Here is a 27902-nt window from a genome sequence, read left to right as displayed (position 1 = left end):
CTTTTTTAGCTTATTAGAACAGGCTGTTGAAGATTTAAATAGAACACCATCTCCATCCAGCATTCAGCAAAAAGAATCAGCTGACTTACAAATTCCTTCAACGTCACACGCCGCTGATTATACTGGGCAGCATGGCGGTAATTTCAATCCAGAGGTTGCAGTCAACCCTGATCAGATTGAGGGAGATCCTCCTGTGACTGTTGAACGTGAACGTTTTAATAACATTGAAATAAGGAGACCTTTTACCATCCCGCCTCCCTGCCCTGGTCATGTTCCTGATCTTGCTACAATCTATATAAACATCATGCATATTCTCACTGAATTAGCCGATACTGCAAGATCTTTAGCCAGACGTAACGATGTTGTGCAGCTAGAATTAGTCGGGGAAAATCTGAACCGTAACGTCAAGGTTACCATTAACGATGATGGGAATATGATTCTGCCTGCTTTTGAGGATTTTCTGGATGAGTTAGTACAGTCCAACGCTGAAATGCCTGCAGAAAATAACCTGGAATTTGTTCTACAGGTAGTTAATGACCCTGCAGGAGGGTCAAAACGTAAGGTTAAAGGAACGTTAGACTGTGAACTGATTAATAAGAAAAAGCGTCACCTGTATATTGTAGATAATACCGGTAATCAGTTATGCTTTGCCATAAGTCTTGCACACGTCTCTGACTCTAACCTTACTGATAATCAGGCTTTAGAGCTGGGGAGGGAGTGGCAACACAGGGCTGGTTTAGATGATCAGACAGCAGTAACTTTCAGCGACATTGGTAAATTTGAAAACATTCTAAAGAGAAAAATTGTAGTGTTTCACAGAACCGTTACAGACTCTGCAGCTCTGTGTAAATTTGAGACCAGTTTCCCTGATCGATCAAACCCTCTCTTTCTGCTGTTATTTCAAGGTCACTACTATGGGATAAAAAATCTCAAGGATTTTATAGGATCGAGATACATCTGTGCATATTGTTACGGGAGCTATGAAAAGCCACACCATTGTGAAGGCTATTGTCCGGTGTGTCACTCATACCAGTGTATGCGTGAAATTAACGAACCTCTCGCCTGTGCAGGTTGTCACAGAATCTGTAGTAACTCTTCTTGTTTCAGTAGACACAGGGAACCTCGCAAAAGACCTAGTGCTGACAGGCCCATGAGTGACTGTGAGTTGGTAAAACTGCAAGATGTGCAAAAAGATGTACGTTATTCCAATCAGCAAGCAGGATAAACCACACGTGTGTAATGTAAAATGCCGTATTTGTTGTGAGAATATACCTCCTGATTTAGATGTGACGTGCGATGGTCATCTGTGTTACATTCAAACCACCCAAGCCTGTAATCAGTTAGATGATAAACTGGTTTTTTATGATTTTGAATGCTTCATTGACGAGAACGGTGTGCACATCCCCTATCTGGTCTGTGTTAAAACGCTGAAAGGTGAGGAATGGCATGCTTATGGATTGAATTGCACCCAAAAATTACTTCTCCATTTCAGGAGACCAATGTACAGAGGCTTTACCTTAATAGCTCATAACGCACGTGGGTATGATAGCTACCTGATTCTCACAGCTATGCTGCAGTTAGGCATTAAACCTCATCTCATAATGCAGGGAAGTAAAGTTCTCTGTTTAACCGACCCTGATTACAGGTTAAAATACATTGATAGTCTGTCCTTCATGTGTATGAAGCTCAGTGCGATGCCGAAAGCATTAGGTTTTAGTGATAAGACCAAAGGTTTTTTCCCCCACCTATTCTCGTCTGAGCAACATCTCCAGTATGTGGAGTATTTTCCTCCTCCATCCTCCTACGCTGTAGAACGCATGAGCCTTCGAGAACAACAGGTGTTTAACAGCTGGTACAGAGAAGCGAGCAAAGGGGTCTTTGACTTTGAGAAGGAAGCTCTTCGTTATTGTAAAAATGATGTGGACATTCTTTATCAAGGTTGTGTTAAATTCAGGGATGAGTTCTTTAAGGAGACAAGTGTGGATCCGCTTAAATGCGTCACGATAGCCTCAGCCTGCATGAAGGTTTTTGTAACCAATTTCCTTCCTCCTAAAACCTTGGCCATCCCCTCACCTCTGGACTACAGGCGTAGTAGTAAGACGTTTTCCAGCACGTCCATTCAATGGCTTGGCTGGATTTCAGACAGCAGAAAAATTGACATCGAACATGCATTAAACATGGGGGAAAGGAAAATTGGTCCATATTCTGTGGATGGGTATGCAGAGATTAACGGTGTCAAAGTTGCGTTTGAATTTTACGGCTGTTTTTTCCACGGCTGTAAAAAGTGTTACATGCCTCATGACAAATGTCCGTTGAGAGGGGTCACATTTGAACAGTTTTACGCAGCCACTGTTGAGAGAAGCAAGGTGCTCCAAACTGTGTACGGTCTTCGTCTCGAGGTTATTTGGGAGCATGAGTGGACTGAAATGAAAAAATCAGACCCAGGGGTGATCAGCTTTCTTGAGAAAGTTAATGCACCCGAACCGCTATCACCCCAAGATGCTCTGTATGGTGGAAGCACCTGTCCTATGAGGTTGAGGTACACAGCGGGGGCAGGTGAAACTGTTCACTATGTGGATTACACATCTCTGTACCCCTATGTAAATGCTAGCTGCGTCTTTCCCCTCGGGCACCCCACCATCATTTACAAAAATTTTGATGACCCCAGCAGCTACTTTGGCCTCATCAGAGCTGTGGTCTACCCCCCACGAGGGCTCTTTTTCCCTGTTTTGCCTTACAGAACATCCCAAGGTAAACTGGTGTTTACTCTCTGCCGCACATGTGCTGAAATAAATAACCAGTCAGGTCCCTGCAGGCATAATGATGAGGACAGAGCTCTGACAGGTGTTTGGGTGAGTGTAGAGTTTTGTAAAGCGCTGCAGTGTGGTTATCGCCTAGCTAAAATCACTGAAGTTTGGCATTTTGAGAAGACCAGCGACACAATCTTTAAAGGTTACATTCACTGCTTTTTAATGGGTAAGCAGGAGGCTTCAGGCTACCCATCTGAAGCAGTGGATGAGGAGAGCAGGTCAAAGTATGTCGCAGACTACAAACTTCACCAGGGTATCCAATTAGACGCAGGCAAAATCGAGGTGAACCCTGCCAAAAGACAGGTAGCGAAACTGTGCTCAAACAGCTTTTGGGGAAAGTTTGCGCAGCGAAGTGATCTGTCTCAGACCACAGTCATCACTAAAATAGAGTCATGACAAGCGTAGATGATCAGCGTGGTGGTATGAGGCGACGGGTTTCTGAAACGCATTTCCAGTCTTAAATTCCCACTGGAAACTGGAGATAGAGCATCTGTGTCCTCACCCGGGTTAAGATTAAATGCGAATAGAGAGTATCCTTGATTAAATTCCTGACGTGTTATACTCAGCGGAAGATCTTTTAGATGTCGTCCTGTAGCCGTAAACAAGTTGTAATACTCTCTCACAGAATTACCTTGGTTAAAATTGGGCTGGAAGGCCTTAGCTGGAATTTGTCTGCCATCCTTACACAAAGCTAAATATTCCATATCAAAATGATTAAAGTCAAACGGATTGAGATTGCGTGTTCCTGTAAAAGCGTCATGATCCAGTAATGCAATCACCACATACTTGGGAAAGACGCCTAAGAAAAGATTCTCTTGGTTGCATACCCTTGAATTTTCAGGGATGGAATATGTTTTTACATTCACACGTGAAAGTGGATACAGAGCATTTGCCTTCATTAAAGCTGAAGCGTGCCCCAGTCGTACAGCTGGAGAGACGGTAACTTTTTTGATGAAAAGAGATGCTCCTAATATCCTGAGTTTGAAAGTAGTCTCTTGCGGCCATGAGACAAAAGGCATCGTTGGCTCTTGTAAGTTTAATTTTGAGGTCAACAGAGTTTAAAAGAAGTCTTTCACAGAAAAATATGTTTGCATGCAGGGGGCCTAGGAGATGTACCTCCCTGGAATTTTCCGTAAAGCCTGCTCTGTTGTTAAGACCTTGGTTAGGGCCGTTAGTTGTAACAATAGAGTTCAGAGCCCCTGCAGTGTCTTTATAAAAAAGACCAGAGCTAAACTGGCTTTTTAAAGAATCCTCAGAAAAGTTTAACAATGTCTCAATCATGGCTCTGTATGGATGTGTAGCGCTGGATTGTGAAATCAATCGATCTCCGAGAGTGACGTCACACTGACTGAAGATGGTGTTTGACGGGTAGTTGATGAGCCCTACAGGTGCATCATCCGGCAGGTTTGTTCCATCCTCGTTAGTAATTTTCACTCTGAGATGCAACAGCGTATCGTTGAGATCTAGATACTTTTCTCCATCTCCCGGAATGAAAAACTCGATCGGGCCTCCATCGGTGATTGCTGATAAAGGCTGGATCTCGGTGTAAATTTTATCTGCGTCAACTGAATAGGGACTCATAGACCTGCGACAATGAGGCGGCTGGTGAGTAGAGATCTGTAGAAGGTGGATGATATGTTGAAGCTTTTATCATCATGATCAGGAGAGAAGACGGTCTCTTCTTGCTGGCTGTAGAGGTCCCAGTATGGTGTTTTCCCGTACGCTCCATACATTCTCAAGGTCAGCCGCCCGCCGTTATGAAGAAGAAGAGTCTGTGAGCTCGCAGTTAGACCCTGATATATTGCGCAGGAAGGTGGGAGGGTCCTCAAGAAGGGGAGTTGGTCCTCAAAAGAGGGTGGGTCCTCAAAAGAGGGTGGGTCCTCAAAAGAGGGTGGGCTTTAGATCCACAACAGGGAACGTCAGGATTCTTTTCACTGACATAACATCAATCCAGCAGCGTGAGGTTTTGAAAAGGTTGGAAAGACGCTGTCCAATTTCATTCATCTTCTCAACCCAAGCATCATATGGTAGAGCCAGCACAGTCTTGAATACACCGCAGTTCTGATTGAATGCCTCCAACACAAACAGATCTGAGGGGGTTGTCTGGTTATTCTTGCGTTTGCTTGCCTGAAAAGACCAGCGGCCATTTGCTGTGGTTTTTGACCCCCACACTGCACTAAAGAGAGGTTCTCTCGCAGCTATTTCAACATCGGAAGGACACATTCTCATCCTTTTTGCTGGTCGAGGTGAGCTTTCATCTTCATCCTCCCTTTCATACACTGAGACTGATTCAGGGTTATCGTTAAGGTGTGGGATTGCCAGCCGTAACACAGCCCAGTCGTTGTGGGTGAGAGTACACAGAGCCAATGATCCATTAAATTCCTCGTCTTGATCCAATTGATACAGGCAGAGCTCTCCTATTTCGTACATGAAAATATACCCCCAGCTACCGCTCAGTCCATATGGTTCCAAAGATCACTCTTCCTGCAGAGTGTCGAACGGAGGCCTTTGTACCTTGCATAGGTAATATGTTGATTTCTTCGGGGCATCCATTTCACGGCGCGTATGCCTGTAGACGGTTACTGGGGTTTCACACAGAAGAGATGTACGTCTTAGCTGACCTGAGGCCTGTTTTTCATCCATTGTTGTTGGTGAAGTTGAATCATCATCTGCGGAGTATGTTACGATAGGAATTCCGATAGGTATCTCAGACGAGGAAATAGATGATATAGATGGTTGTTCATCATCTTGGCACATCTTGCTTTTCTCCCCGGTTTGATGAAAAACTCTCTTAACTCTAACCATTGTTCAACAAGCGTTCTTTTCCAGCGAATGCTGCAGGTAAATTGTTGCGTTTTCCACTAGTATTTAAAACAAACAATGAAGAACGCCCCTCTGTTTTTTAATTTGTTGATTCTAGATTCGCCCCCTAATGACGAAATCCTATTAGCGTGCTTAGTTACGCCCCTTGGCCATACCCCCCGAGACACCTCAGCAACAGCACAGACGCGTTAATTCATTAAACAGTGGATGTGTATTGTCAGACAATGCTCCAGACTTATAGCCAGGAAAGTGCTATTTTCCTCTTAATTACTTTGTGACTACAGTTGGTGTGAAGACTGTCTGAGACAATACACAAGTTGTCTGCTTTAATTCAATAAACAGTGACATGTCTGAGGATTTTATAACCTTTATTTTTTTATTTTTTCAGTTTCTTGTTACATTTTACATAGACATACTGGTTACAACCTCTGGCTCCCACATGGAATGAGGAGAAAACTGTTTTCTCTAAATCATCAATAACTATTGCTCTAAGATGAAAAAAAGAAAAGCTTAAGGTAAGTAAAATTATCATCCATTTTACCAAATGGAGTCTCTCATGATTCCAAACAAAGTCTTTTAGCTGTAGAATCCATTTCTAATTTGGAAACAGGATAATGAGCACTCATAACAATTATATTCAGTTCACTGGTTTCTCTGTTTTAGATCATCTCTACAACAGAAGCCAATTCATCCTTCTTTTCTAAATAGCATCTAAATAACCCCCTGTGTTAAAACAAAATGAATTTACAATCTGTCAGGTTCTCTCTTTTTATCAGAATTTCATGTGATGTGCCTGCATTAAATTGAGTGACCTTTTAAAGTGGAGAAACTACATGTTTTGTTTTTAGATGTAAAAAACATCTAAAAACATACAATTAGAAAGATTTGCTTCCTTGTAATGACAACTTCCGGTTAATGACAACATCCGATTAATGATGATATCCGGCTAATGACAACATCCGATTAATAATGATATCCGGCTAATGACAACATCCGATTAATGATGATATCCGGTTACGTCACAGGAAGCCCCAGCCACCGGAAGTCCCACCCTAGGATGTCCCAGCCACCGGAAATCCCCCCACCTGTCAAAATGTTCACACCTCGTTTGATTGAAGGATGTCCTTAATGTCTCTGGTGAGCATTAAGTTGTTGCCCGCAGAAGCTCGGACGATTCCCCTCTCCAGAAAGGTGTCACAGGTAGACACAGAGCCAGGCCAGGTGTAGCTTCTAGGAAGAGAAAAAAGAGAACAAGGTTAAAAACTGAAATAACAGCAAATAATGCAAAATTGTAGAGTAGTGTGAGAATGTAGCGAAGTGGTCATTATGTCCTCCAGCAGCCTAAGCCTACAGCAGCATAACTACAAAGATAGTTTCAGTTCAGATTATTTAATTAAACGGCGCTTATTTACAACAATGTCGTCTCAAGGCACCAAACAAAGGTTCCCACTGATGGTCATTGTTATACTAAAAACCACAAGGATTGGGATACCTCCTTCTGTCAGATTGATTATAACCATTGGAAAAGAGAAGGGGTCATACAGGTAATGGAGGGTGTGTTTGCACCTCAACCATAACTGAGCCAGTTTAGGCTAACCCTGACTGCCCCTTACTCCAACCAACAGGGAGGGAGCTAAGCCACTCTAACTATAAGCTTTATCAAAAAGGAAAGTTTTAAGCCTAGCCTTAAAAGTAGACAGGGTGTCTGCCTCACGGACTAAAACTGGGAGCTGGTTCCACAGGAGAGGAGCCTGATAACTAAAGGATCTGCCTCCCATTCTACTTCTAGAGACTCTAGGAACCACCAGTAAACCTGCAGTCTGAGAACGAAGTGCCTTGTTAGGAACATATGGAACCATCAGATCTCTGATGTATGATGGAGCTAGATCATCAAGGGCTTTATATGTGAGGAGGAGAATTTTAAATTCTATTCTGGATTTAACAGGGAGCCAATGAAGGGAAGCTAAAATAGGAGAAATATTATCTTTCTTTTTAATTTTCATCCAAACTCTTGCTGCAGCATTTTGAATCAGCTGAAGGATTTTAACTGCATTTTGTGAACATCCTGATAGTAAAGAATTACAATAATCCAGCCTTGAAGTAACAAATGCATGGACTAGTTTTTCAGTGTCACTCCTAGATAGGATATTTCTAATTTTGGCAATGTTCCGGAGGTGAAAGAAGGAAATCCTAGAAACCTGTTTAATATGGGATTTAAATGACATGTCCTGGTCAAAAATAACACCAAGGTTTTTTACTTTATTTTTAATTCATTCCTACTTAAAGTGCATATGATCACGTGATTGTATGACACTCTTGGATCCAGTTTGAAGACTTAGAGGGGGCGTTTCTATTGTTATTTTTTTATTATGTTTTTGTTTTCTTTTTTTTAAACTGGATTTTATCAGCAAGATTATTTTATCTGGACTGTCATTGGCTCATAATCAACATCAGATTACTTCGGAACAAGACCAAAGAACTCTCCACACTTTTAAGTTCAACCTGGATTTTAAACAGACCAGACTTTTCTGTTTTACTGAAACCTGGCTTTTTGAGAACACAGACATCCATTTAGATGGTTTTTATATCATTCGCTTTGACAGTGATGCAACAAAAACCCAGAAGTACAAAAGAATAGGAAATTAGCTTAAAAGGGCCCCTATATGGAATTGTCTGTACAGATTTTACTCAGGACAATTATAGGTGATACATGGGCCACCCAGTTGGGACTCAGCTGAGACATATACATCTGGTTTAGCAGTCTTATTTAGTAAACTCAAGTAGCCAGGCCTTCTTAGTACCCATTGAGCCAGAGTAAGGTCCATGTGCGGTCCACACATTGGATGGGTAAGGAAAATAATGGGTTTGCCAGTGAAACTAACAGAGTACTCTGTGAATCCCCACTAATACGTAAAGAGAATTTACTTTTAAAATTACTTTTATTTAATCTAAAAGCTTTCAAAAAGTTCTACCATGAATGGCACAAAAAATACCATTGAAGTAAAATGACAACTGCATATTTTTCCTACATACTAGCATGGGAGAAATTATTATTACTCTGTGCGGTCAGCAACTTTCTCCATTCTGAGAAACTGTAGATCCCCTTTTTATAGGCCAAATGCTGATTTTGAAAACTTGATATTTTTCAATTACAATGCGAAAAACATCCAACATGAGGCCAGTGCCAACTTGAATTTATTTATTTGTTGTCTTTGATACCAGAAAACTACCGCTTCCAACATTTTTGAGACTGTCTGTTGAAGCAGACATTTTACATATTTTTGAAAAACACTGCAAAACATACTATTTCTTAGCATGTACTTTATTTAATATTTATTCATTTTCTATTTGCAAAGCACAAATGTGTGTATGAAATATTAAATGTTTTGTAAACTGCGAAAATCAACTGTTCCAAATCAAAATGAATTTTAGTAAATTTGTTGTGACTCGAACCCTAACCCTAACCTTTCTTCTGGAACAACATTGTTTCTTTGCTTAGATAGAAGTGTGTACAATGGGATGTGCTCCAATTTTATATGCTTCCGGTGCATTTAAACAATAAGCTTTCATAGATTTTTGAAGGTCACCAGCTCATAAACCTTTGATAATAAATCAAAGTAATCTCATTCCTATTTTATAATTTCCAGATTTCCTTGTGTTAGTCTTTACATATTTTTTAAAATCTTAAACCATTTAACTGCATTGCCATTTGTTTAAAGAGGAAGGGCAAAGGATTTTGCTGCATCCAGCAAAGAATTCTTGGAATTTTTGATTACTTTTGTTTTGCGTTTGTGTGTTTTCAGATGTTTTTTTTCTGTTATTCAGTTAGGTCATGACACCCTTGGAGATGATTGTCGGTCAAAGAGAATGAACAGAGGGGAAAAAGGAGAATTCAGCCATTTCTCAATTCTCCATGTGTCTTCTCAGTGGGTGCATTGAACTCTAGGTTTCTTGAAATATAAGTTAAATGACAAATGTTAGTGTTTGTGTAAGAAAAGGTTTCAAAAACTGTAAAGGCCCAACAGAGTGATTTGAAGGGTTTGTAAAAAAATGCATAATTTCAATAAACTGTTTACTTCTTTAACTTGTTTTCAATTTGAATTGTGCGGTAATGATGAATTTTAGATTGGAAGCAGACTGGGTCTTTTTAAGAGATCTTTACAATATGTACAACTGATAATGTGATTCAAAAAAAGAATGAACTGTGAAAACATTTTGTACAACATACATTCAGTATGGAGATTTACCTAATTTGAATAATATACAAGATAAATCAGACTACATGTAAAATTAGTTTATTCCACATAAATTAAAAACTAAAATCTGTGATTCGAGCAGCCTTTTTTGGGACATTTACATAACAAAGATAGTCAATTATTTGCAGTAGAGAAATGCTCCAGCTTACTAAAATATTTTGGACATTTATGATGAATTAGAGCAGAAACTGTGAGCTAGACCTGAGCACGTCCAACATCACAAATGCAGATCTGGAAGAACGGCACAACATTCACATAAACACACTCTTAAATCATGTGGAAAGCCTTAATACAACTTATAGCGGAAAAGGGTGGGCTGACATTATATTAAACCCCATGGATTAAAGTTTTAAAGTTACTAAAGTTCATATATGTGTGAAGGCAGATGAGTGAATACTTTTAGCAACAAAATGAATGTTCTAAGCTCGACAAGTTCTCGTTTTATATGTCTGGAAAAATTGACTCCACACAAATGTATTTACAGTGAACTAATGTAATCTAATTTGAGAAATCAAGGATGATTTAAAAAAAACACTCTCACACAGGAATGTATGGAACAATATGGGCAAATGTAAAGCTGTTAATCTAAAATAAAAAAGTAATACTTTCAAGGAATGAGGAAGTTACTTTTTACACAAAAGGACAAACACTCCAGTCTCATGATTTTCTCAAATTTGAGGAACAAAGGGTCTTTAGCACGGAGACCTATAAAATGATGCTTGCATTAATGAAAACCAGTTGGAGAAATCTCTTCTCTTAAAAACTGTCCTTCTTTCTGTTGTTTAGAAACCAGAGATGGTTTTTCATAAAGAGCAATATGAATTGTCTGCAGCATATGAGGATGTCAGTAATAGTCTTTATGCCAGTGAAGATGTCTTGAAGAAATACTCAGACGAAAGCAGTAAAGTGACTTCTGCAACATTTGGTAAGAGAAAAATATCCTTATGATATGTACAAGTTACATTTACAATAGGGAAAGGAAAAATATATGTAAAATGTAAAATCCACCTCTTGATGTTTTTCAGATTTAGTCTCTTCACAGCCACAAACGTCAACAAATACAGCAGGTAACAGAGGCACTGAACATGTCAACGTTTTCTCAGGTTAAATATTTCCGATGGGGCCATTGAGCCCTTTAGAAATATTTCAACTATTCTCAGATGGCTGACAAAAACATTTTTTTTCTTTTTACAACTAATTACATAATTGAGCAATGCATTTGTTGAATAACTATGTACATATTTAATCAAAAAGGCTACCAGACAGTGAAATGCACATACTGTATACCACTGAAAGCCAGCTGATTAATGTAACATGGTGCAGTATCAAATATAATTTTATTCTAACTTAAATCTATTGATTTTGTCTTTTTCTTCAAAAAATCCAACAGGAGCATGCTTAAATTGCAGAGAAGTGCATCTCTGTTCATTGTCTCTGACAACAGTAACCTTTTAGTAATTAGCTGAATACTTCTTTAGTAAAACTAACAGACCAATCAATCTGTGTTTGCTCTTGTGCAGAAATGCTGATATTCAAAATGTTTTCATTTCACAAAGCTGTGTAGGATGAAATTGTGTCATGATAAAGGTGTTATTGTTTCAAACACCTCATTTGTCTGGAGGTAATTAATAGATTTTTCTCTGGTCATGATCATGGTATGATAAGAGAAAGCACAGAAAATCATCTCTATATTTTTAAAGACTTAATGGATTGAGCGAGAAAATAGTTTTTAGGGTTCTCATTTATAAATCTGGCATTTTGTGCATAAAACAAACTTGATGGGAGAATGTGCGGGCTCTCACACGCACTCTGACCCATGCATATGCTTGTTCCCTCTATATGTGCTCACACAGGAGTTCAAAGGTACAAAGTTGGGACTGTGACCTTAGGACTTTTGTGTCTACTACTGAGCATTCTCATCATTTATCTGGTTCTTTGTAAGTAACCTTCATAAGTTAAAGTGTGATTTTCCATTATTAGGCTTTATGTGTAAATGTTTTTATAAATCACAGACCATTAGGAGCTTTAGACCATAAATGATGTTACTTAGCCAGTTTGATATAATTCCAATGTAGATTTTGTGAGTTTATTGATAAAATAATTTCCTATAAAGTGTGCACTAAAAGAATGTGTGGTGATAGAGACTGAAAATTTACATCTTGAGTGTATTATTATTATTATTATTATTAGAAATGACTACTATACCTTCTACACCAAATAGCCACAGCTACCCATCACAACACATTGACCGGGGAGAAAAATGAACTGATGGAGGCCAACTTTGGTGAGCATGATCATTAAATTACCCTAATATGTAGATATTGAGGGATAGTCACTAGCATTATCAGAAATTATATCCAGTAGGAAATGCTTCACTACTAAGAGAGGTGCGCTAAATAGTAAGACTAAAGCACAAGAGAAAACAAAAGATCTAAGAAGTATACATAGTTAAAAGTGTATTCTAAACTCCAGGGATTTCACTATATTTATTGTGACCCAGCTACCAGAACTGTCAGAAGTCATACATGTCTCCAGCTTGTACCAAAAAGGTTTTATTGATGCTGTACAAACTTTAATTTAATTTGTCAATAGTTCCCAGCTGTTAATAAGGATCCCTTATCCCCTCAGTCTTGTTTGGTAGGCATCTATCAGCATCACAGATCTTGACTTGGTCATAATTGTTCTCTCTGCCTTGCAAAAGTTCTCCACACCTCTCAGATTTTAAAGACATCTCTTGTCCACGTTTTTCAGGTGAACTTTCAGATTTTCTGTACATTTCTGTCAGCTTGAGGTCTACTAATTTTAAATGTTTGGGTCTATTTTGCTCAGAAAAGCAGTTTGTAGGTAACCAGTAAATACAAAGAATATCTTAAAATGCCCCTGATGTGCTGGTTGGTGTAACAGTGAATGTGACCTGTAGTGTAAAACTAATTTTTAAGTCATCCTCAGGAGTTAGTCATAAAATTCAGGTTATATGAAAAAAAATGGTACACCAGTCTTGAAATGTTATTTTGGTCTTGTTTAGAAGAAATGTTCGTTGATCAGAATGCAGCTACTAATATTTTGTCTTAGACCTTCAGGTCAGTTATCAAAATATGAGTAGAGAACAAGATGAACTGAGGAGGAACCTGACTAAACTTGGTAAGCCTGAAGATGAAACTACAACAATCATTAAGTCTGCATCCAAATATTGTAAGCTACTTGTACTATAACGTCTACGTTCATTCATTTATTTACTAATGTTTATTTAACACACAATACAAGACCATGTCACACAAAGCAATGGTTAATTAATAATTGATGAATTTGCAGACTCTGTTTCTGGCTCTGTTTTTAATAAAACTAACATCTAAAAAATAAAAAAAAACCACACATCTAAAAAGAAGACATAAGCTACATTTCAATTACAAACTCACACTCACAAATCCAAAGTGGTAAAGTGGTAAAGCCAAAACAACACAACTATCAAGAAACATAGTATGAATAAAAACTTAAAATCTGCAACTTTAAAAAAAACTGTTTAAATTAGACACGGACAAGTGTGTGGCCCAGTTAAAAAGTTTTCAAATGAACATGAAACGTCTTGTGACGCTTTCCTCCTGTTACATAGAAAGCTTTCTGAACTAACTGAGCCTTTCATAATCTAAACACAGGTTGTAGATATCCCTCGGTTCAGAATCACAAGTTACATGTTTCAATCAATCAATCAATCAACAAATCAATCAGTTAGTCAATCTTTATTTGGAGAGCACTTTTCAAAGTGCTTAATAGAGGTTAAAAACAGAGAGAAGGACTAAAGTAAACAAAAAATATCCAAAAGAAAATAGATAAATGAATCAAAACGTTTGAGAAGGTGAAGGACAAGTGATGAAACAGTTAAAATAAAAATAAATAAGTATCCAGTATAACACTCACTTAAACTGTCAATAAAGTGAAATACATGAATTAGCATAACTAGACAGAAATTATAAACTTAAACTGTCCCTGGAAGTAATACATCTTAGATATTCAACTGTAATTACAGTTTCACTGCATTACTCCCTGACTGAGGAAAGAGATGGACTAGAGAAGATCAACTTTGGTAAGTATGATTATTTTCATTATTTTAAAGATCTACTAATCCTTGTGTATTGTTATGGATGTAAAAAAAACAAATATGTGATTTTTGGGAAATTTCCATCCAGGTATTGAGGCCAGTCTGAAAAATCTGACGGAGGGATTTTTTAGTAGCAAATATTTATAGAAATAACCAACTTGTGTTTCAGATATTGAAGCCAATAGTAAAAACCTGAAAGAAGAGAAAGATGAACTGAAGAGGAAGCTGAATGATTTGGGTTAGTGGTAATATTCAGACAGCTTTCAGAATGAAGATAATCAGGGGCCCAGATACGTAGAGATGAAGTCTTGAGTTTTATAAATTTTTTAATCTGCAGAACACAACAGTCCAAATTTGTCAGACTTAACAAATTTACATATTACTTCATATACTACTACTACTACATATTGTTACAACCTGTTCAATTAAATTACAGCTTCAGAAGCGAATCTCTTCACTAATGAGAGAGACACTCTGAAGAGCATGAACTCTGGTAAGTGTTACAATTAAACTCTTTAAACTGTTGTTTTATTACTTTTTCTCTCTGAAATTGTGTTTTTCTAACCTATGGCAATGCAAATCCATCATTTTACAAACAGATTTTACAGGGAAGACGGCTGCAATATATCTTTTTTAAATTATGATGTCACAACAGTATCTAAACTCCCTCTGTGAGGGGAAAATAAAATATTTATATTTTATTTTAAACTATAATATAGTTTATAGTTGGCAAAATCCTTTGCAGATTTTACAGGGAAGATGGCTGCAATATGTATGCTTAAATTTACGGTGTCACAACAGTGTTTACATTTTTTTATTTCTCCATGAAATCTCCCTTGTGAATTCATTCAGACTGAGCCAAAGTACAGAGACGTTGGAGGTATATATATTTTCATCTGAGTTGCATCTAGCTGGACTCAGGATAACATATTTAAATCAGACAGAAATAATGACTGCTGTCAACTTTTAATAACTGAACCAACAGGTCGCAGGAGTAACAGCAGTGACCTGTAATGTAAAAATGAGTCTTGTGTTATCAACAAGAAAATGTCATATTAAGGCAGGCTATTTACCAACCATCCACCCTGCACATGTCGCCAGTCTATCGCACAGCAACACAGGACAAACAACCATACACAACCAATTATGTCTAAGGACAATTTAGAGTGACAAATTAATTTAACAGTCATGTTTTTGGACTGTGGGAGGAAGCCGGAGTACCCGGTGAGAACCCACACATGCATGTGGAGAACAGCAAACTCCCTGCAGAAAGACCCCAGGCCGAAGCGAACCCAGAGCCTTCTGGATGCAAAGCGACAGTGCTACCGAAATGCTTTACCATGCAACCCACAGGCTATGTATCATTTTCATAAATCATTCATAATAGGTAATAGAATTTTGAGACTTTTTACGGTAAATTCATTTTCTTCTTTAGTTTTGTTGTTTCATCCTTACCTGGATTCAAGTTTTAGTATGATGTGCAACACTGCAGCATCGTAAGGTTATTATGGTTTTCTTTAGTTGGTACTTTAACACAGATAATTTTATAATAATTTGAAAAACAAACACAGGGAAGCAAAGGTACATTGTTCTTAATTAGCAAATAGAAATAGATGTTGATTGATATAAATGCTGTTGGTATTTTGTCTTAGGCATCCAAGTCATGAATAACAACCTGGCTAAAGAAAGAGATGAGCTGAAGAGCAACCTGAGTGAGTCTGGTAAGTCTGATAATATAATTACAACAATTGTAAAGCATGAAACCTACATTTATATGTTACCCCTACTATTGTCTATTGATTCATTCATTCCTTCATTCATTCATTGAGGTTAGCCATCAAAAACACAGAGAATAAAGAAGATCCATATTTATTTTCAGTTTAAAACTAAAAGAGTTTCAACAGAGAATCCTGGGTAAATGTGATGAATATAGTACAGTAAACAGATCTGACAGAGATAATTAATTGTAAGATAACAAGCTAAATGAGTGAGGAACATGTGGATAACAGCTATAATACTGTGTAAATAAAACCAAAGTATGTGAATACAAATATCAAAAAATTACACTAACAATTAGGTGGCAGTAACAGAAAGGATGAAAATCCCAGAGAGAAATTAGGTAGATTCTGAATAACTTGGTATTAAAATATATTTTGAGTCAAGAATAAATGAGCTTTAATCCTGATATGTGGGAATAAATATGGACTAAAGAGCTATTAGAGAAAAGGACTTTAACAGTCCCGTTCAAAGAGGCTCTGATATATCTGCTGCAGTTCTGTATTTTATTGACATAAGTATAGTGCCATGAAAAAGGATTTGTTCTGTTTTGCTTTTTTGTCACAGTTTAAATTTCAGATAATTAAGATACAACCCAGACTATGTGAAAAAGTAATTGTCCCCTAAATCACCCTTGGTAGCAAAACTGCCATCAAGTGTTAGCGATAAGTGGCGAATAGTCTTTGACATCACTGTGGAGGAATTTCGGCCCACTCTTCCTTCCAAAATTGTAAATTCTTGTTCTGAAGTGCTGTGTTAGTTTTTTGGCAGATGCTACATGCCATACAGTTTAGAAAATGCATCACTATTGTCTTGTTTGTAAGATCCACACATAAAATATCCATCTGTAATTGCAGTTTCACAACTTAACTATCTGACTGAAGAAAGAGCTAGACTGAAGAACATCATCTTGGGTAAGTATTATTATTATTATTGTTGTCATTATTAGAGTTTAATGATCTGTCTGCATTATGGTGGGTGTAAAGCAACAAAAATGCAATTATTGGGAAATTTCTATTCAGGTTTTGGGGCCGGTCTGAAAGGTCTGTCTGAACGTAGGGATGAGCTGATCAGAACACTCTGCAATAAATCTGTGAGGAAAAAATGAAATATTTAGGAGGAGTCAGGGAACATACCTCAGCAATTCAGTGAAAACTGTTGACTGAAATAACTTTGTTGGTTTAGCAAAATAAACTAAAACAATAGTATTGATTGTGAGCAATGACTCTTGACTTCAGAATGATCCTTGACTTGAGAGAGACAGATTGAAGAGGATGAACTCTGGTGTTACAGTTAAACGGCTTACTTTAAATTATAATTTAGTTTATAGTTGGCAAAATCCTTTGCAGATTTTACAGGAAAGATGAATGCAATATCTCTGCTTAAATTTACATCACCACAGTGTCCAAAACATTTTATTTTATTGATTATGTGTGATGACTCATAATCAGTACTCCTGATGATTTCCTGATTAAATCTGTTTGTTGTTGTTTCATTATTAAAACTGTGTTTCAGATATTGAAGCCAGTAATAAAAACCTGAAAGAAGAGAGAGATGAACTAAAGAAGAACCTGAATGTTTACGGTTAGTATGACAATAATGTTCAGTAACTAACAGATAAATTAATACCTGACTTGTGAAGTTTGAAGTGAAATCTTAACTGATCGTCTGAGCTGCAGAACAAAATCTTTTAAACTTAACAAATTAACATATATATATATTTTTTAAATATAATTACAGTATTAAAACAGAATTCACTGACTCAAGAGAGAGACGATTTGAAGAGGATGAACTCTGGTAAGTGTTACAATTAAACTCTTTATTTTAAACTAGAATTGAGTTTTTTTCATGTTCTCTGTAGTTGTTGTGTTTTCTGCTGATAACTGTATCAGGTTCATTTAAATGTATCCATTCATGGACATTAACTGTGAGAATGTTTTTAGCTACATGCAGATTGGCGATTAAATTTCCATTTTACCCCACTAAGAAACCCCACAGAGATTTTTCAGAGAAATTGTCTGCAATATCTCAAGGGCTGTTGAGAGTAAATGCTAGAACCATTTGCATTCTTATATTTGATCACTGCAAAGCACATCAGGAAAGTTGCATCACATGTGTAACTACGGGTCTGGAGAATATTTCCTTGTGAAGAATTGTTGATGCTGTTATTCCATCTTATTTTGATATTATTTGTTTTAAGGTTACAAAACATTTTTGCATTTGGAGTGTTGTGTGTATAATTAGCACAGAAGTTAAAGCAGCTTCTATTTTTTATAAATCTTCTTTTACACTGATCTCAAGAGATACACCTTTCAATTACTCTTTGTTTCCTAATTGTTTTAGATATATTATTGTCCTTGCCACAATAATGCACCTAATATTTCAAGTCCAAGCAACAGACAAATGATCACCGGAAGAATGAAGTAATAAATAATGTATGTTCTGTTTCAGACATTGAGGCCAAGTCCAGAACAATTACAAGGGAAAGAGATGACCTGAGGACAAGACTCAACACCTTAAGTGGGTTTAAAGCTCCAAAGAGCCATTCAATAAATCAGAACATTACTGAAAAGTTTGTTTCTGTAACTTAATTTATTAAGTGCCACACATATGAATTATTTACAGACATACTAGTGTTTTCCAAGTCATTATTTAGGTTAATTGTGATAATTTGCTGCTTACAGCTAATGAAAACATGGGATTTAAGGTTAAAATATCACATGAGACAAAAAAAACAAAAACATTTCATACAGTGATGTGAGCTTAATCAAAAGTGTGTTTGATACCTTTTTAAAATTGCTATTTTCAAAAGATAATCTTTTCAAAAGCTTTTCATCTGACTAACAAGCCTCATCGGAACACATATTCAATTCAATGAATATATGTGTGAGAGATACTGTGTATAATTTTCAGAAATTAAAAAAAAAATACAAATATGCCAGGTTAAAAAAATCCTTTCATGTCTCTAATATCTCTGGTTTGTCTCTATGTCTCTATATTTCTGTAAAGACACTTTTGCCATTTCTTTTTAGTTTACAACATTTTGTGGTAATTACAAAATTGAGCCGCACACATTTTGACATTCTGTGTTCGATTAAACAAAGTAAATTATATTTGTAACATGAATGTCTTTCTTTCCCCTAATCCAGCAAAAAACTCACGCAGTGTTGCCGCTTTAGCCAGTGATAAGGCAAATCATAGGATGTTTTAGGTATATTTTGAAAGCACAAGTACAAAGCACTGTATTTGTTTTCAACATTTACCAAGAGACATTTCTCTGCTAATGAGACAAAATGCCTGCTGTAAAAACTAACATCAAGTTGTCAAATAATAAATATCGATCCCTACAACAGATTCACAGTATCGTTCTGTAACTGAAGAGAGAGACGGGATAAAGTCCATTCTGAAAAACCCTGGTAAGTGTTTATTTTTAAACAGTATAAAAACAATAATAAGAGATGAAAAGCAAACATGGAAACATTAAACAGGTTTCTTTTTCCCGAGCACTCATTATTTTCTATATTTTGCTGACGGTTGTTTGTTTGTCTTTGAACATGTTTCCCAGACTGGCTGACTTCCTGTAGTAATAGTTTTTCTTGCTCATTAGCTCCCTCAGATCTATAACTGAGTTGAGCTTTTTGGGGGGTTTTTTATTGGTGAGGTGCACTACGGTCCTAAAGCAGATGGTGTTAGTGCATCTGTGTTTATGCACAAAATTGTGGGAAAGACAATATGTTGTGGGTTATTTCATCAGTTGTTATATTGATCTTTATGGTCTTTTCATCCTCAACTTTTTCTGGTTTCATAAAGTCATGGGGGACTTTGTAAATTTGTGTCTAGCACTGGAAAAATGTTCCTTCCTGCTTCACCAACCTATTGCCTTAATTGATCTTTTATCATAACCACAGTCAGTATGAATATGTGGTTATTAGCTGGAGGTTTCTTACTGTTAAATGGGAGTTTTCCCCTCTATTGTATGAATGCTCAGAATGAGGAATTGCTACAAAATTTACAAGCCGATGCATTTGACCGTCGCTACTAGCTTGTTCAGGATGAGGAGGCAAAGTCAGTCACTAATTCCAATTATCTGGGGTTCTTAAGATACAAAATGTTTGGCCATTGTGCCTAATAAACTGAAATTGACTACATTGTTTTTTAACTCAACTGAAATGTGCGTAATTGACTTTAAATCTGTCTACATTGAATTGACCGTATACTTTTGTATATAACCAGGATCAGTTTGTCTTGTCTAAAGTACCTTGATAGGACATCTGTTAAGAATCGGGGCTATATAAATTCACTGAACAGAACTGAACTGAACAGGATTTGGCTCTACTAATGTCTAGGGCCAACCTCTCAACTAACAAAATAGGGTATGAACTACTGAAAAGTCACATTGACATCACAGTCTTCCTTGTTTATATGAACAGCTGAATTGTGTATTGAATATGCAGAAGAAAACAATTTTTTTATTGCTGTGAGTATCCACATGCTTTTATTTGTCTTTTACCTTTACTTTGTTGCTGACACACCTGAAATGCCCCCACGGTGGGAAAATTAAACAAATTTCATTTTTGCCCTTTTCTATTCATCCTGTGCAATGTTCTTTGTTTCCAACCAGAATGGGTGATTTTTAAAGGCAGTGCATACTACGTCTCTAAGACTGAGAAGAACTGGCATGAAAGTAGAAGTTACTGCAGATCAGTAGGAGCAGACCTGATGGTTATCAACAGCAATGATAAACAGGTATGAGTGTGTGTGTCTGCATGTAACAGATACATGACAGCTGGGTTGAGAGTTCAGAGTATAATAGTGTATGATTAAAGATGTTGCAGATTAAAATAACTATTTGTTTTTATTGCTATTGTTTTCCAAGTCCTTTGCCAATGGATTCAATAAATATGTGTGGATTGGACTGACTGACTTGGAGACAGAAGGGACGTGGAAATGGGTGGATGGGACAACACTGACTTCAGGGTTTGTTTGGTTTTGGTACAACGTTTTCTTTAAAGTTTTTTTCTTTTATTGCATTGTGAAGATTGATTATGGTAACATTTAAAGTTCAAGACAAAAAATACAATTTCTGACATTTTGTTTCTGTTATAGCTACTTCAGTGATGGCGAGCCAAATGGTAATACAAAGGAAAACTGTGGGAATATAAAGAGATATGGTGACCTGAAAAGCTGGAATGATGAAACATGTTCGAAGTCCTGCAACTGGATTTGTGAAAAGAAGCTTGCTTAACTGCAACTACTATAAGTAGGACAAGAGTGCAGACCTCTTGAATGCAGAGAAGAATGAAAAAGCAATATTTATCGATTCCATTTAGTCTTATTTTTAGATTTTAGGCAAATAAAGAATTCATTTAGATGCGACTTGGCAGGTTAGCTTAAGGTCAAGTTGTTAGATGTTTGTTAGAGTTCCCCACTGCTTGTTAAATAAAACTCTAAGACTTTATAGCTGCTTTGCCAGACTTTTACAAGTACCTGTACCTTTATTTCAGACATCAAGACTGTAATTATCCATGTTAAATGTATAATGGAAAATTTTGTTGCTTGCTTACGTCTTATGACTGTGTTAATCTTTTGATTTATGTTATGTCTTTATTTAATGCTTACGGACTCTGTGTGGAATAGGTTTCACTGCTTTGCCACTCTTATGGTCATCTGCTAGAGCTGGTTTCAGCAGTTACAAAAATAGTTCTCACAGTAGCCTGGAAAATTGTTCTTACTCTCTCTGTCGTAAATATTTTTACACTTCTCCTTTCCTTGAGTATGAAAACACAAACTAAATCTGTAGGTCAGAGGTTACTCTGACTGGTCTTTCACTCTGATGTTTTGCTCTCATCTTGTACAAGATACTTTAATAAACCTAACTGAGTGTTTCTGACACCTTGATCAGTCTATGGCACAAACAATTAAGGCTGTTTAATCAGTGATTTCACTTATTTAGCATTAAACTTAATGTTTCACTTTATTGATTTTGAATCTTGTCTCTTTCCCTTTCACAAATATATTGTATATTTTGGTCAAGCAGGAAAAAGAAAATGGGGGAAGTAACTGTTCAAATTTTAGGAGATTTGTTGTAGAGACAAATATCTGAGGAACTACTTCAACAAATTGAAGGAAAAATATTTTGAGAACCTTAAAAATGAGTACTTCTTCATGACAGTTCTGCTTTCAATACAGGAAAGGAGTGCAACACAGGAAATTGTAAAATCATAAGGCGTTGTCATCACCCGAATGCATGGTTATACAGCTTTTGACTATTTTAAAGTTTTAAGAGACAAAACTTTTCATGTTGAATATGAGATTAAAAATGCTGAAAAATCCGAACTTTATTAATTATTGATAAATTAATTCATAACCAGTTTGTCCGTCTCCAGTTCTTTTTGTTCTTTTTATAAAGAAGAAAGGAGCTCCAAATCCATTGTTGTCCTTATGGTCTTATTGATTTAGTTTTCATGTAGAGTTGATTTTGTAAAGCATCTTTTAGACTTGATCTAATAAGTTAAAACAGCAACTTAGCACAAATATAGTGCGGAGAGAAAACAAACCTTATTTGTGAAAGGTTGGTACAACTTATAATCTTCCAAGTCCATATTGTTTCAATCACACACTAAATGAAGACAATAAATATGGAAAAATAGGAAGATCATCATACCATGATCGTCTTGGCACATGCATTTCCTCTGCATTATAAATCACAGGATTTTATTAAATACTGTTTTTGTTCTGATCTTTTCTTATGAGGGGATTAATAAGTTAGGTTTCCTAAAAGAGGAAGAAAAGGCATGTGCTGCTTTGTTGCAAAATGAACAAAAGGAGAAGTGTGTTGCACTTTAATGTCATACAAAAAAGATGTCTTGCCTATAGTCATTGTGGTAGTCTGAAGCTAAGATGGCGAGAGCTGTTCATAAAGAGCCAGCTGAGTTCAACATGGATTATGTGAATCTACCTGACTCTTCAGTAAGAATGCAAGCTAATAAAGGAAATCAGAAACCTGATGTACCAGGTAAGGCTAAGAATGTTGAAAACTTTTGACTTTTTGACTTGCCTTATTTCTTTTTAAAGACACATCTTTGATTATTTAACATTCACTATAATAATAACAAGTTCGAAGCACTGTTTATTTTGTTAATGTTTCTTTATTGGACCTAATAAACAACACAATAAAGCATCTGTTTACCTTTGACTTTTATGGGTGTGTCAGGCATTACCTAGAGTAGCAACACTGATAAATCAATGAAAATAAAGAAAAGCTTGTCAGAAAATGCCACAGAATGATTTACCCTGTTATCGTTTCCTTGTTTCTAGATCCAATGAGAAAGTTATTCCGACTAGTCGGTGTTGGCTTTGGACTCCTTTGCATCCTACAAGCTGCTCTCAATGTTTCTCTCCGTCTGACACTCTGTGAGTTTGATAACGTTTTCAGTGTGACAACAGAACTGTTTGTAGAGCTAAAAGGAGAGACTGTATTACAAATTTAGAAACTCCCCTAAGTGGTTAATTAGAAGGTAACTGGACTTCTTCTCTTGTATCTTGAAGATGTTGTGCCTCTTATCCAAGAGAGGCAGAACTGTGAACCATGTTCAGAGTTCTTCAGTTCTGAACTTGGTTGGAAGTATCGAGCCTATAAACTGTAGGTAGAACAATCACAATAATATTGCCATTGAATTCATCGATCTTTCAATTAGGACATGCAAGTTACGGGCCCTACCCTCCATTCAGCTAAATGTTGTTTTGGTCACATGTCCCTAGGTGTGAATTGCTGAAAAACTGCAAGAGGAGATGAGTCAGGGCTGCAGAGTATGTGTTAGAAAGATGAAACCTGAGGCCACCTTCTCTGTTTAGTGTTGATTTTTAAAATACCATACAGGAGAAACATCTTCAAGAAACAAGATAAGATCTCTTCTGTTTAAGCTCTTAGGATTGTCATGACATGAATGACTGAGAATCTACACTAGCATTTAGTAAATCTCTCAAAGTGTAATTTCTTAATGGGCACAAATAACAAGACCAATAACTATAGAATCACTGGAAAACAGCAGTTTTATTTTTACTCCAGCTTAAGATTATCAACTTTTGCAGTTTTATTAATTTTTTACCTCTTTCGGATGCAAAATAGAGCCGTCTGGCACGTTGTTTTTGTACCAACAATGTGTCGGTTGGTACTCATCTCCATGATGTTCCCACTTTAACAATCCATGATCCCCTTATTGTGCCCTGTAAGGAAATGTTGTTATGTGACTGATAGAGTCGAGGAATTCACACGGTCACTGGCATCCATTATGTTGCAGATTAAGTTCGGAGCTATTTGATGAGCAACTAGAAAGAGGCACAATGTCCAAGCAAACGCGATGATTCGTGTAGCTTTCTCAAAAGATTCAAACTCTGTTTAGGAAAAATATTTTCAGTTTTTTTTTTTTGTTACTACTTTTTCTCACAAAGATTTAATTTCCCTTGAAATCATCCACATCATAACATTACATTTGCTGTAAAATATAAGTATTAAAGACTTCAGCGTACATAAATTCTGTTATATTTCAGCAAGAGCGTTATTGCATTTATCAGGCTCCTTAAATGTGTCTTTTGGACATGTGCCAGAATAACACCAAATAAATATTGACTCATGTTTAGTAGAGTGGATGTCAAAAGGTTTTGTTCAAATTATTGTACTTGGTGAAGGGACTCATAATATCCATTTCAGGATGTTAAGATTCTCTAACTGTTGTAAAAGTTGTGAAATGTCAGTAAAACTACGCAAGAATAGAGAGGTGAAATACGTATGGGACTTTCCCGTTTGCTCATGCTTCACACTTCTCCTTTTAAATTCCTCACAAACTCTCACATATGAGCTCACCTGTATCTATTTATATGACAACATGATGAAGGACTTGTTTTCAAAGTGTGGAACAATTTTCTACTCTTTCAGTCAAAATTGATACTCAGCCGTCAACGACACACACCATTTGCAGAAATGAGACGGACAATCGGAGACCATTGATTGGTAAGTGTGAGGACAATGAAACTCATTATGGGGCACGCACACATATCTACAGAGTTCAAACATGGTAACACAAACATGTAGATAATTACTGAAGATAAATCATCATTGTATGTCCTGCTATACATCTGATAATCACTAGTATGGTTAAAGTGTTATTAACTCCTTATAAGCAATGTAAAAGTTGATCCTTTTCACCTTTTTCACTTAATGCTTTCAAACTGTTTTAATGTATAAAAACTCCTCAAGATATGACCTTTGACCCGCATTTCACTCCTCTGACCAAGGCTTTTCCAAAGGTCTTCTTTATGACTTTAAATTGAGTGAAATATCTTATCCTACAAATGGTATTCTTCAGATCTTTATTATATACAGATTTCATTGTACCCTGAAGTGGTATAATAAAAAAATATTGTTTTCAGGCTTGTTAATATATGTGCCTATTAAAATTAATAACCTTTTGAAATAATCTATAATTCAGGATCACTCAAAACGTTTAATATGTTTTAATGTGTAAAACTTCAAACTACAAAAATATTTTATCTTCATAGAAGATAAAATGTTTGAAACCTTGAGGGGGAACTCCCAGATGCAGATACGTTATCTATAGACTCTCGGATTTAAAACAAAAGCAATAAAAGCAAGTTTCGTCCTGTTTTCCTCCACAACTCAATGTATTCAATAGCTCTAAGGAGGCATACTCTTTGTACTGTTGGGATTTCAGTGCTGAACCATCAAAAGCACCACACATGTGACAGGAGAAGACAGTAAGACAGAACATCCTTATGGTCGTTGTGTTGAACAATGTTTGTACCGTTAGCTATGAGAAGAGCGTCAGAACCCCAGGTCCTGAAACTGAGCTCAATAAAAGGTGACACACTGATAAAGTAAGGTCAACTTTTAAACATAAGGAAAAATATTTTACAGTTTTGAAAAATAGCATTCAACGAAATATGCAATTTTTATTGTATATGGAGATACAATAACAAGTAAATCAGACCAAATTATTGCAGTTCCACTTTATATAGACCACAACTGAATAGATTAAGTGTGAAAAGAAAGGATTTAAAAGCATGATATGGCCCCTTTGAAAAATGTCCAAAATGTGCATGTATATTTGTGCCTAAAAACACCACCATAGTATTTGGAAAGCTAGACCTTAAATCGGTTATTCTGAATATTCAGATTCTCATATTAATTTCTTGTTAAGCTGTTTGTTGATGTTCATTGTTCTATGTTTTGTTTCCATTCCTTTGTTTAGTTAAATTATTAAATAGATTTCTGTGACAGTCTCCGAAAATTATTTAATATAAAACCAAAGTGTCAATTTTGTAATTCCTAAAATAGATATGTTTTTAAAAAATACAAATCTGACTCGCCCATAGACTGCTGGAGATAGGCACCAGCTCCCCCGTGACCCACTATGGAATAAGCGGTAGAAAATGACTGCCTGACTGACAAATCTGACTCCTTCTTTGGAATAGACCAAAGAAATAATTACTCTTTAATGAGAAGTTAACCTGAAGCAGATAAAATATTTAATTGGACTGATAAGATTTTTGATTCATTAATATGATTTAACATAGCCTTTCTTGTTGCTACACTTTAAAAGGACTTGATGAATTAAAAGCTTTAGAATGTTTCTATGAAAACGTATAATGGACGCTGTGAAAGAAACTTAAGAGCTTTTCTTCCTACAACAGGGCAGTATATCCAACTAGGATGGGTGTATTTCCATACTAGTTTGTATTATATTTCTTCCACCAAGAAAACCTGGCAAGAGAGTAGAAATTTCTGTCAGCTACAAGGCGCAGATCTGGTGATTATAAACACCAAAGAGGAACAGGTAAATGTCATCTTAAAGGAAAATTATTATTGAGCGAATATGTGCAGAATATGAAGAATGCAAGGTAATCTCTATTTGTTACATTTTAGGACTTTACAAGACAGTTTAACAGGCTCACATGGCTTGGACTTCGCAATATAACCAAGAGAAGGAGGTGGACATGGGTGGATGGGACTACGCTGACCAAAAGGTAGTTATTTAAATCTTTTCTTGTTTTAACTGAAAAAAAGTGGTGAGGCCTTTCAGTTGTTGATCAAATTATCACATTCAAGTAAAACATGGTAAATGGCTTGATAAATGTGAGGAAAACAAGTCACATTTTATTCATGTAAATAGGTTCCATATACATGTGTTGGCCTTTACTCCATACTGAAATACCTCTTCTTATTATTGATGGTATGTTTTGTTTTCTTTGGTTTCAGCTACTGGGGGCCTGGAGAACCGAACGGTTTTGAAGGCAAAATTGAAAACTGTGTGGAGATACGATTCTTTGACCTTGAAAACAGCTGGAATGATATACCTTGTGAAGAACAAAACTTTTGGCTCTGTGAGAAAGAGGCAACCCTGTGAATAAAACCAAAGCAAGAAAGCTGAAACGGACCTGAAGCTTACTGAGCTCAAAGTCATGACTTATAATCAGTAGATGTAAAGCTGGTGTAACAGTTTTATGGCTCTGGAAAAGAGTCTATGAGATTTAGACCTTAGTTTTTAGTAAAATCTTGTTGAAGTTTGTTCACCAAGAGGTTTTTAAAATGATCAGAAAGTACATTTGAACAGTTTTTACTTAAAAAGCTGAATTAACATCTCACAGTTTAAACACATGCAGACACAAACCTACACATTCCCCTGAACTGAAGAGACTAAATCAACAGTACATCTCTACATTTCTTTTATCCCATATATTGTTCAACAGCCATATATGTTTATAACTATCAATGCAAATTATTGTAATTTATTTTCTTAATCTTATAACATTTGTTTTTTTGCTCATCTTTGCATTATATTGTTTGTCTAATATCCACTGTCCTTTATGTTAGTCTTGGAATAAAAGAATCAAAACCAATGTAAATTCTACAGTTTAATTAATACACGTATGCAAAAAAAAACAAAACATGTTTTTGGGCTTTAGCTTTTGGTCTAAAGGGAACTCAGTAAATCAAAGAAGGAATAATTGTTGAAATAGTCAAGCAAAAAAACAGGAATTTTGTATAAATACACAGTCTGTCTCTGGCAGAGAAAATAAAGTTTAAAGCTCCAAACACTGGATGTCCATGAACATATTTTTATA

At 36.4% G+C, this 27902-nt stretch overlaps 2 protein-coding genes across 2 annotated transcripts; both read left to right on the top strand.

Moving 5' to 3' along the window:
* Positions 1 to 10203: 10203 nt before the first annotated feature.
* On the top strand, positions 10204 to 21738 carry LOC124868069 (CD209 antigen-like). The gene is made up of 17 exons (XM_047364868.1): positions 10204 to 10814; positions 10915 to 10956; positions 11743 to 11826; positions 12111 to 12173; positions 12962 to 13030; positions 13914 to 13970; positions 14155 to 14223; positions 14422 to 14478; positions 15638 to 15706; positions 16619 to 16675; positions 17277 to 17345; positions 17502 to 17558; positions 18213 to 18281; positions 19115 to 19177; positions 20383 to 20507; positions 20638 to 20738; positions 20868 to 21738. The coding sequence occupies exons 1-17, from the start codon at positions 10685 to 10687 to the stop codon at positions 21004 to 21006; spliced, it is 1320 nt and encodes a 439-aa protein (XP_047220824.1). The 5' UTR covers positions 10204 to 10684; the 3' UTR covers positions 21007 to 21738.
* An 877-nt stretch (positions 21739 to 22615) lies between these two features.
* LOC124868627 (CD209 antigen-like protein E) lies at positions 22616 to 27677 on the top strand. Its single transcript, XM_047366076.1, has 6 exons — positions 22616 to 22776; positions 23079 to 23174; positions 24697 to 24771; positions 26472 to 26614; positions 26704 to 26804; positions 27037 to 27677. Exons 1-6 carry the CDS (start codon positions 22662 to 22664, stop codon positions 27182 to 27184), a joined length of 678 nt encoding a protein of 225 aa, XP_047222032.1. The 5' UTR covers positions 22616 to 22661; the 3' UTR covers positions 27185 to 27677.
* Positions 27678 to 27902: the final 225 nt, after the last annotated feature.

Source organism: Girardinichthys multiradiatus, chromosome 5 (genome assembly GCF_021462225.1).
Source record: "Girardinichthys multiradiatus isolate DD_20200921_A chromosome 5, DD_fGirMul_XY1, whole genome shotgun sequence".
In the NCBI taxonomy this organism is placed as follows: Eukaryota; Metazoa; Chordata; class Actinopteri; order Cyprinodontiformes; family Goodeidae; genus Girardinichthys; species Girardinichthys multiradiatus.
Note: the sequence above shows the minus strand (reverse complement) of the source record. Positions and strands in the feature narration are given on the sequence as shown.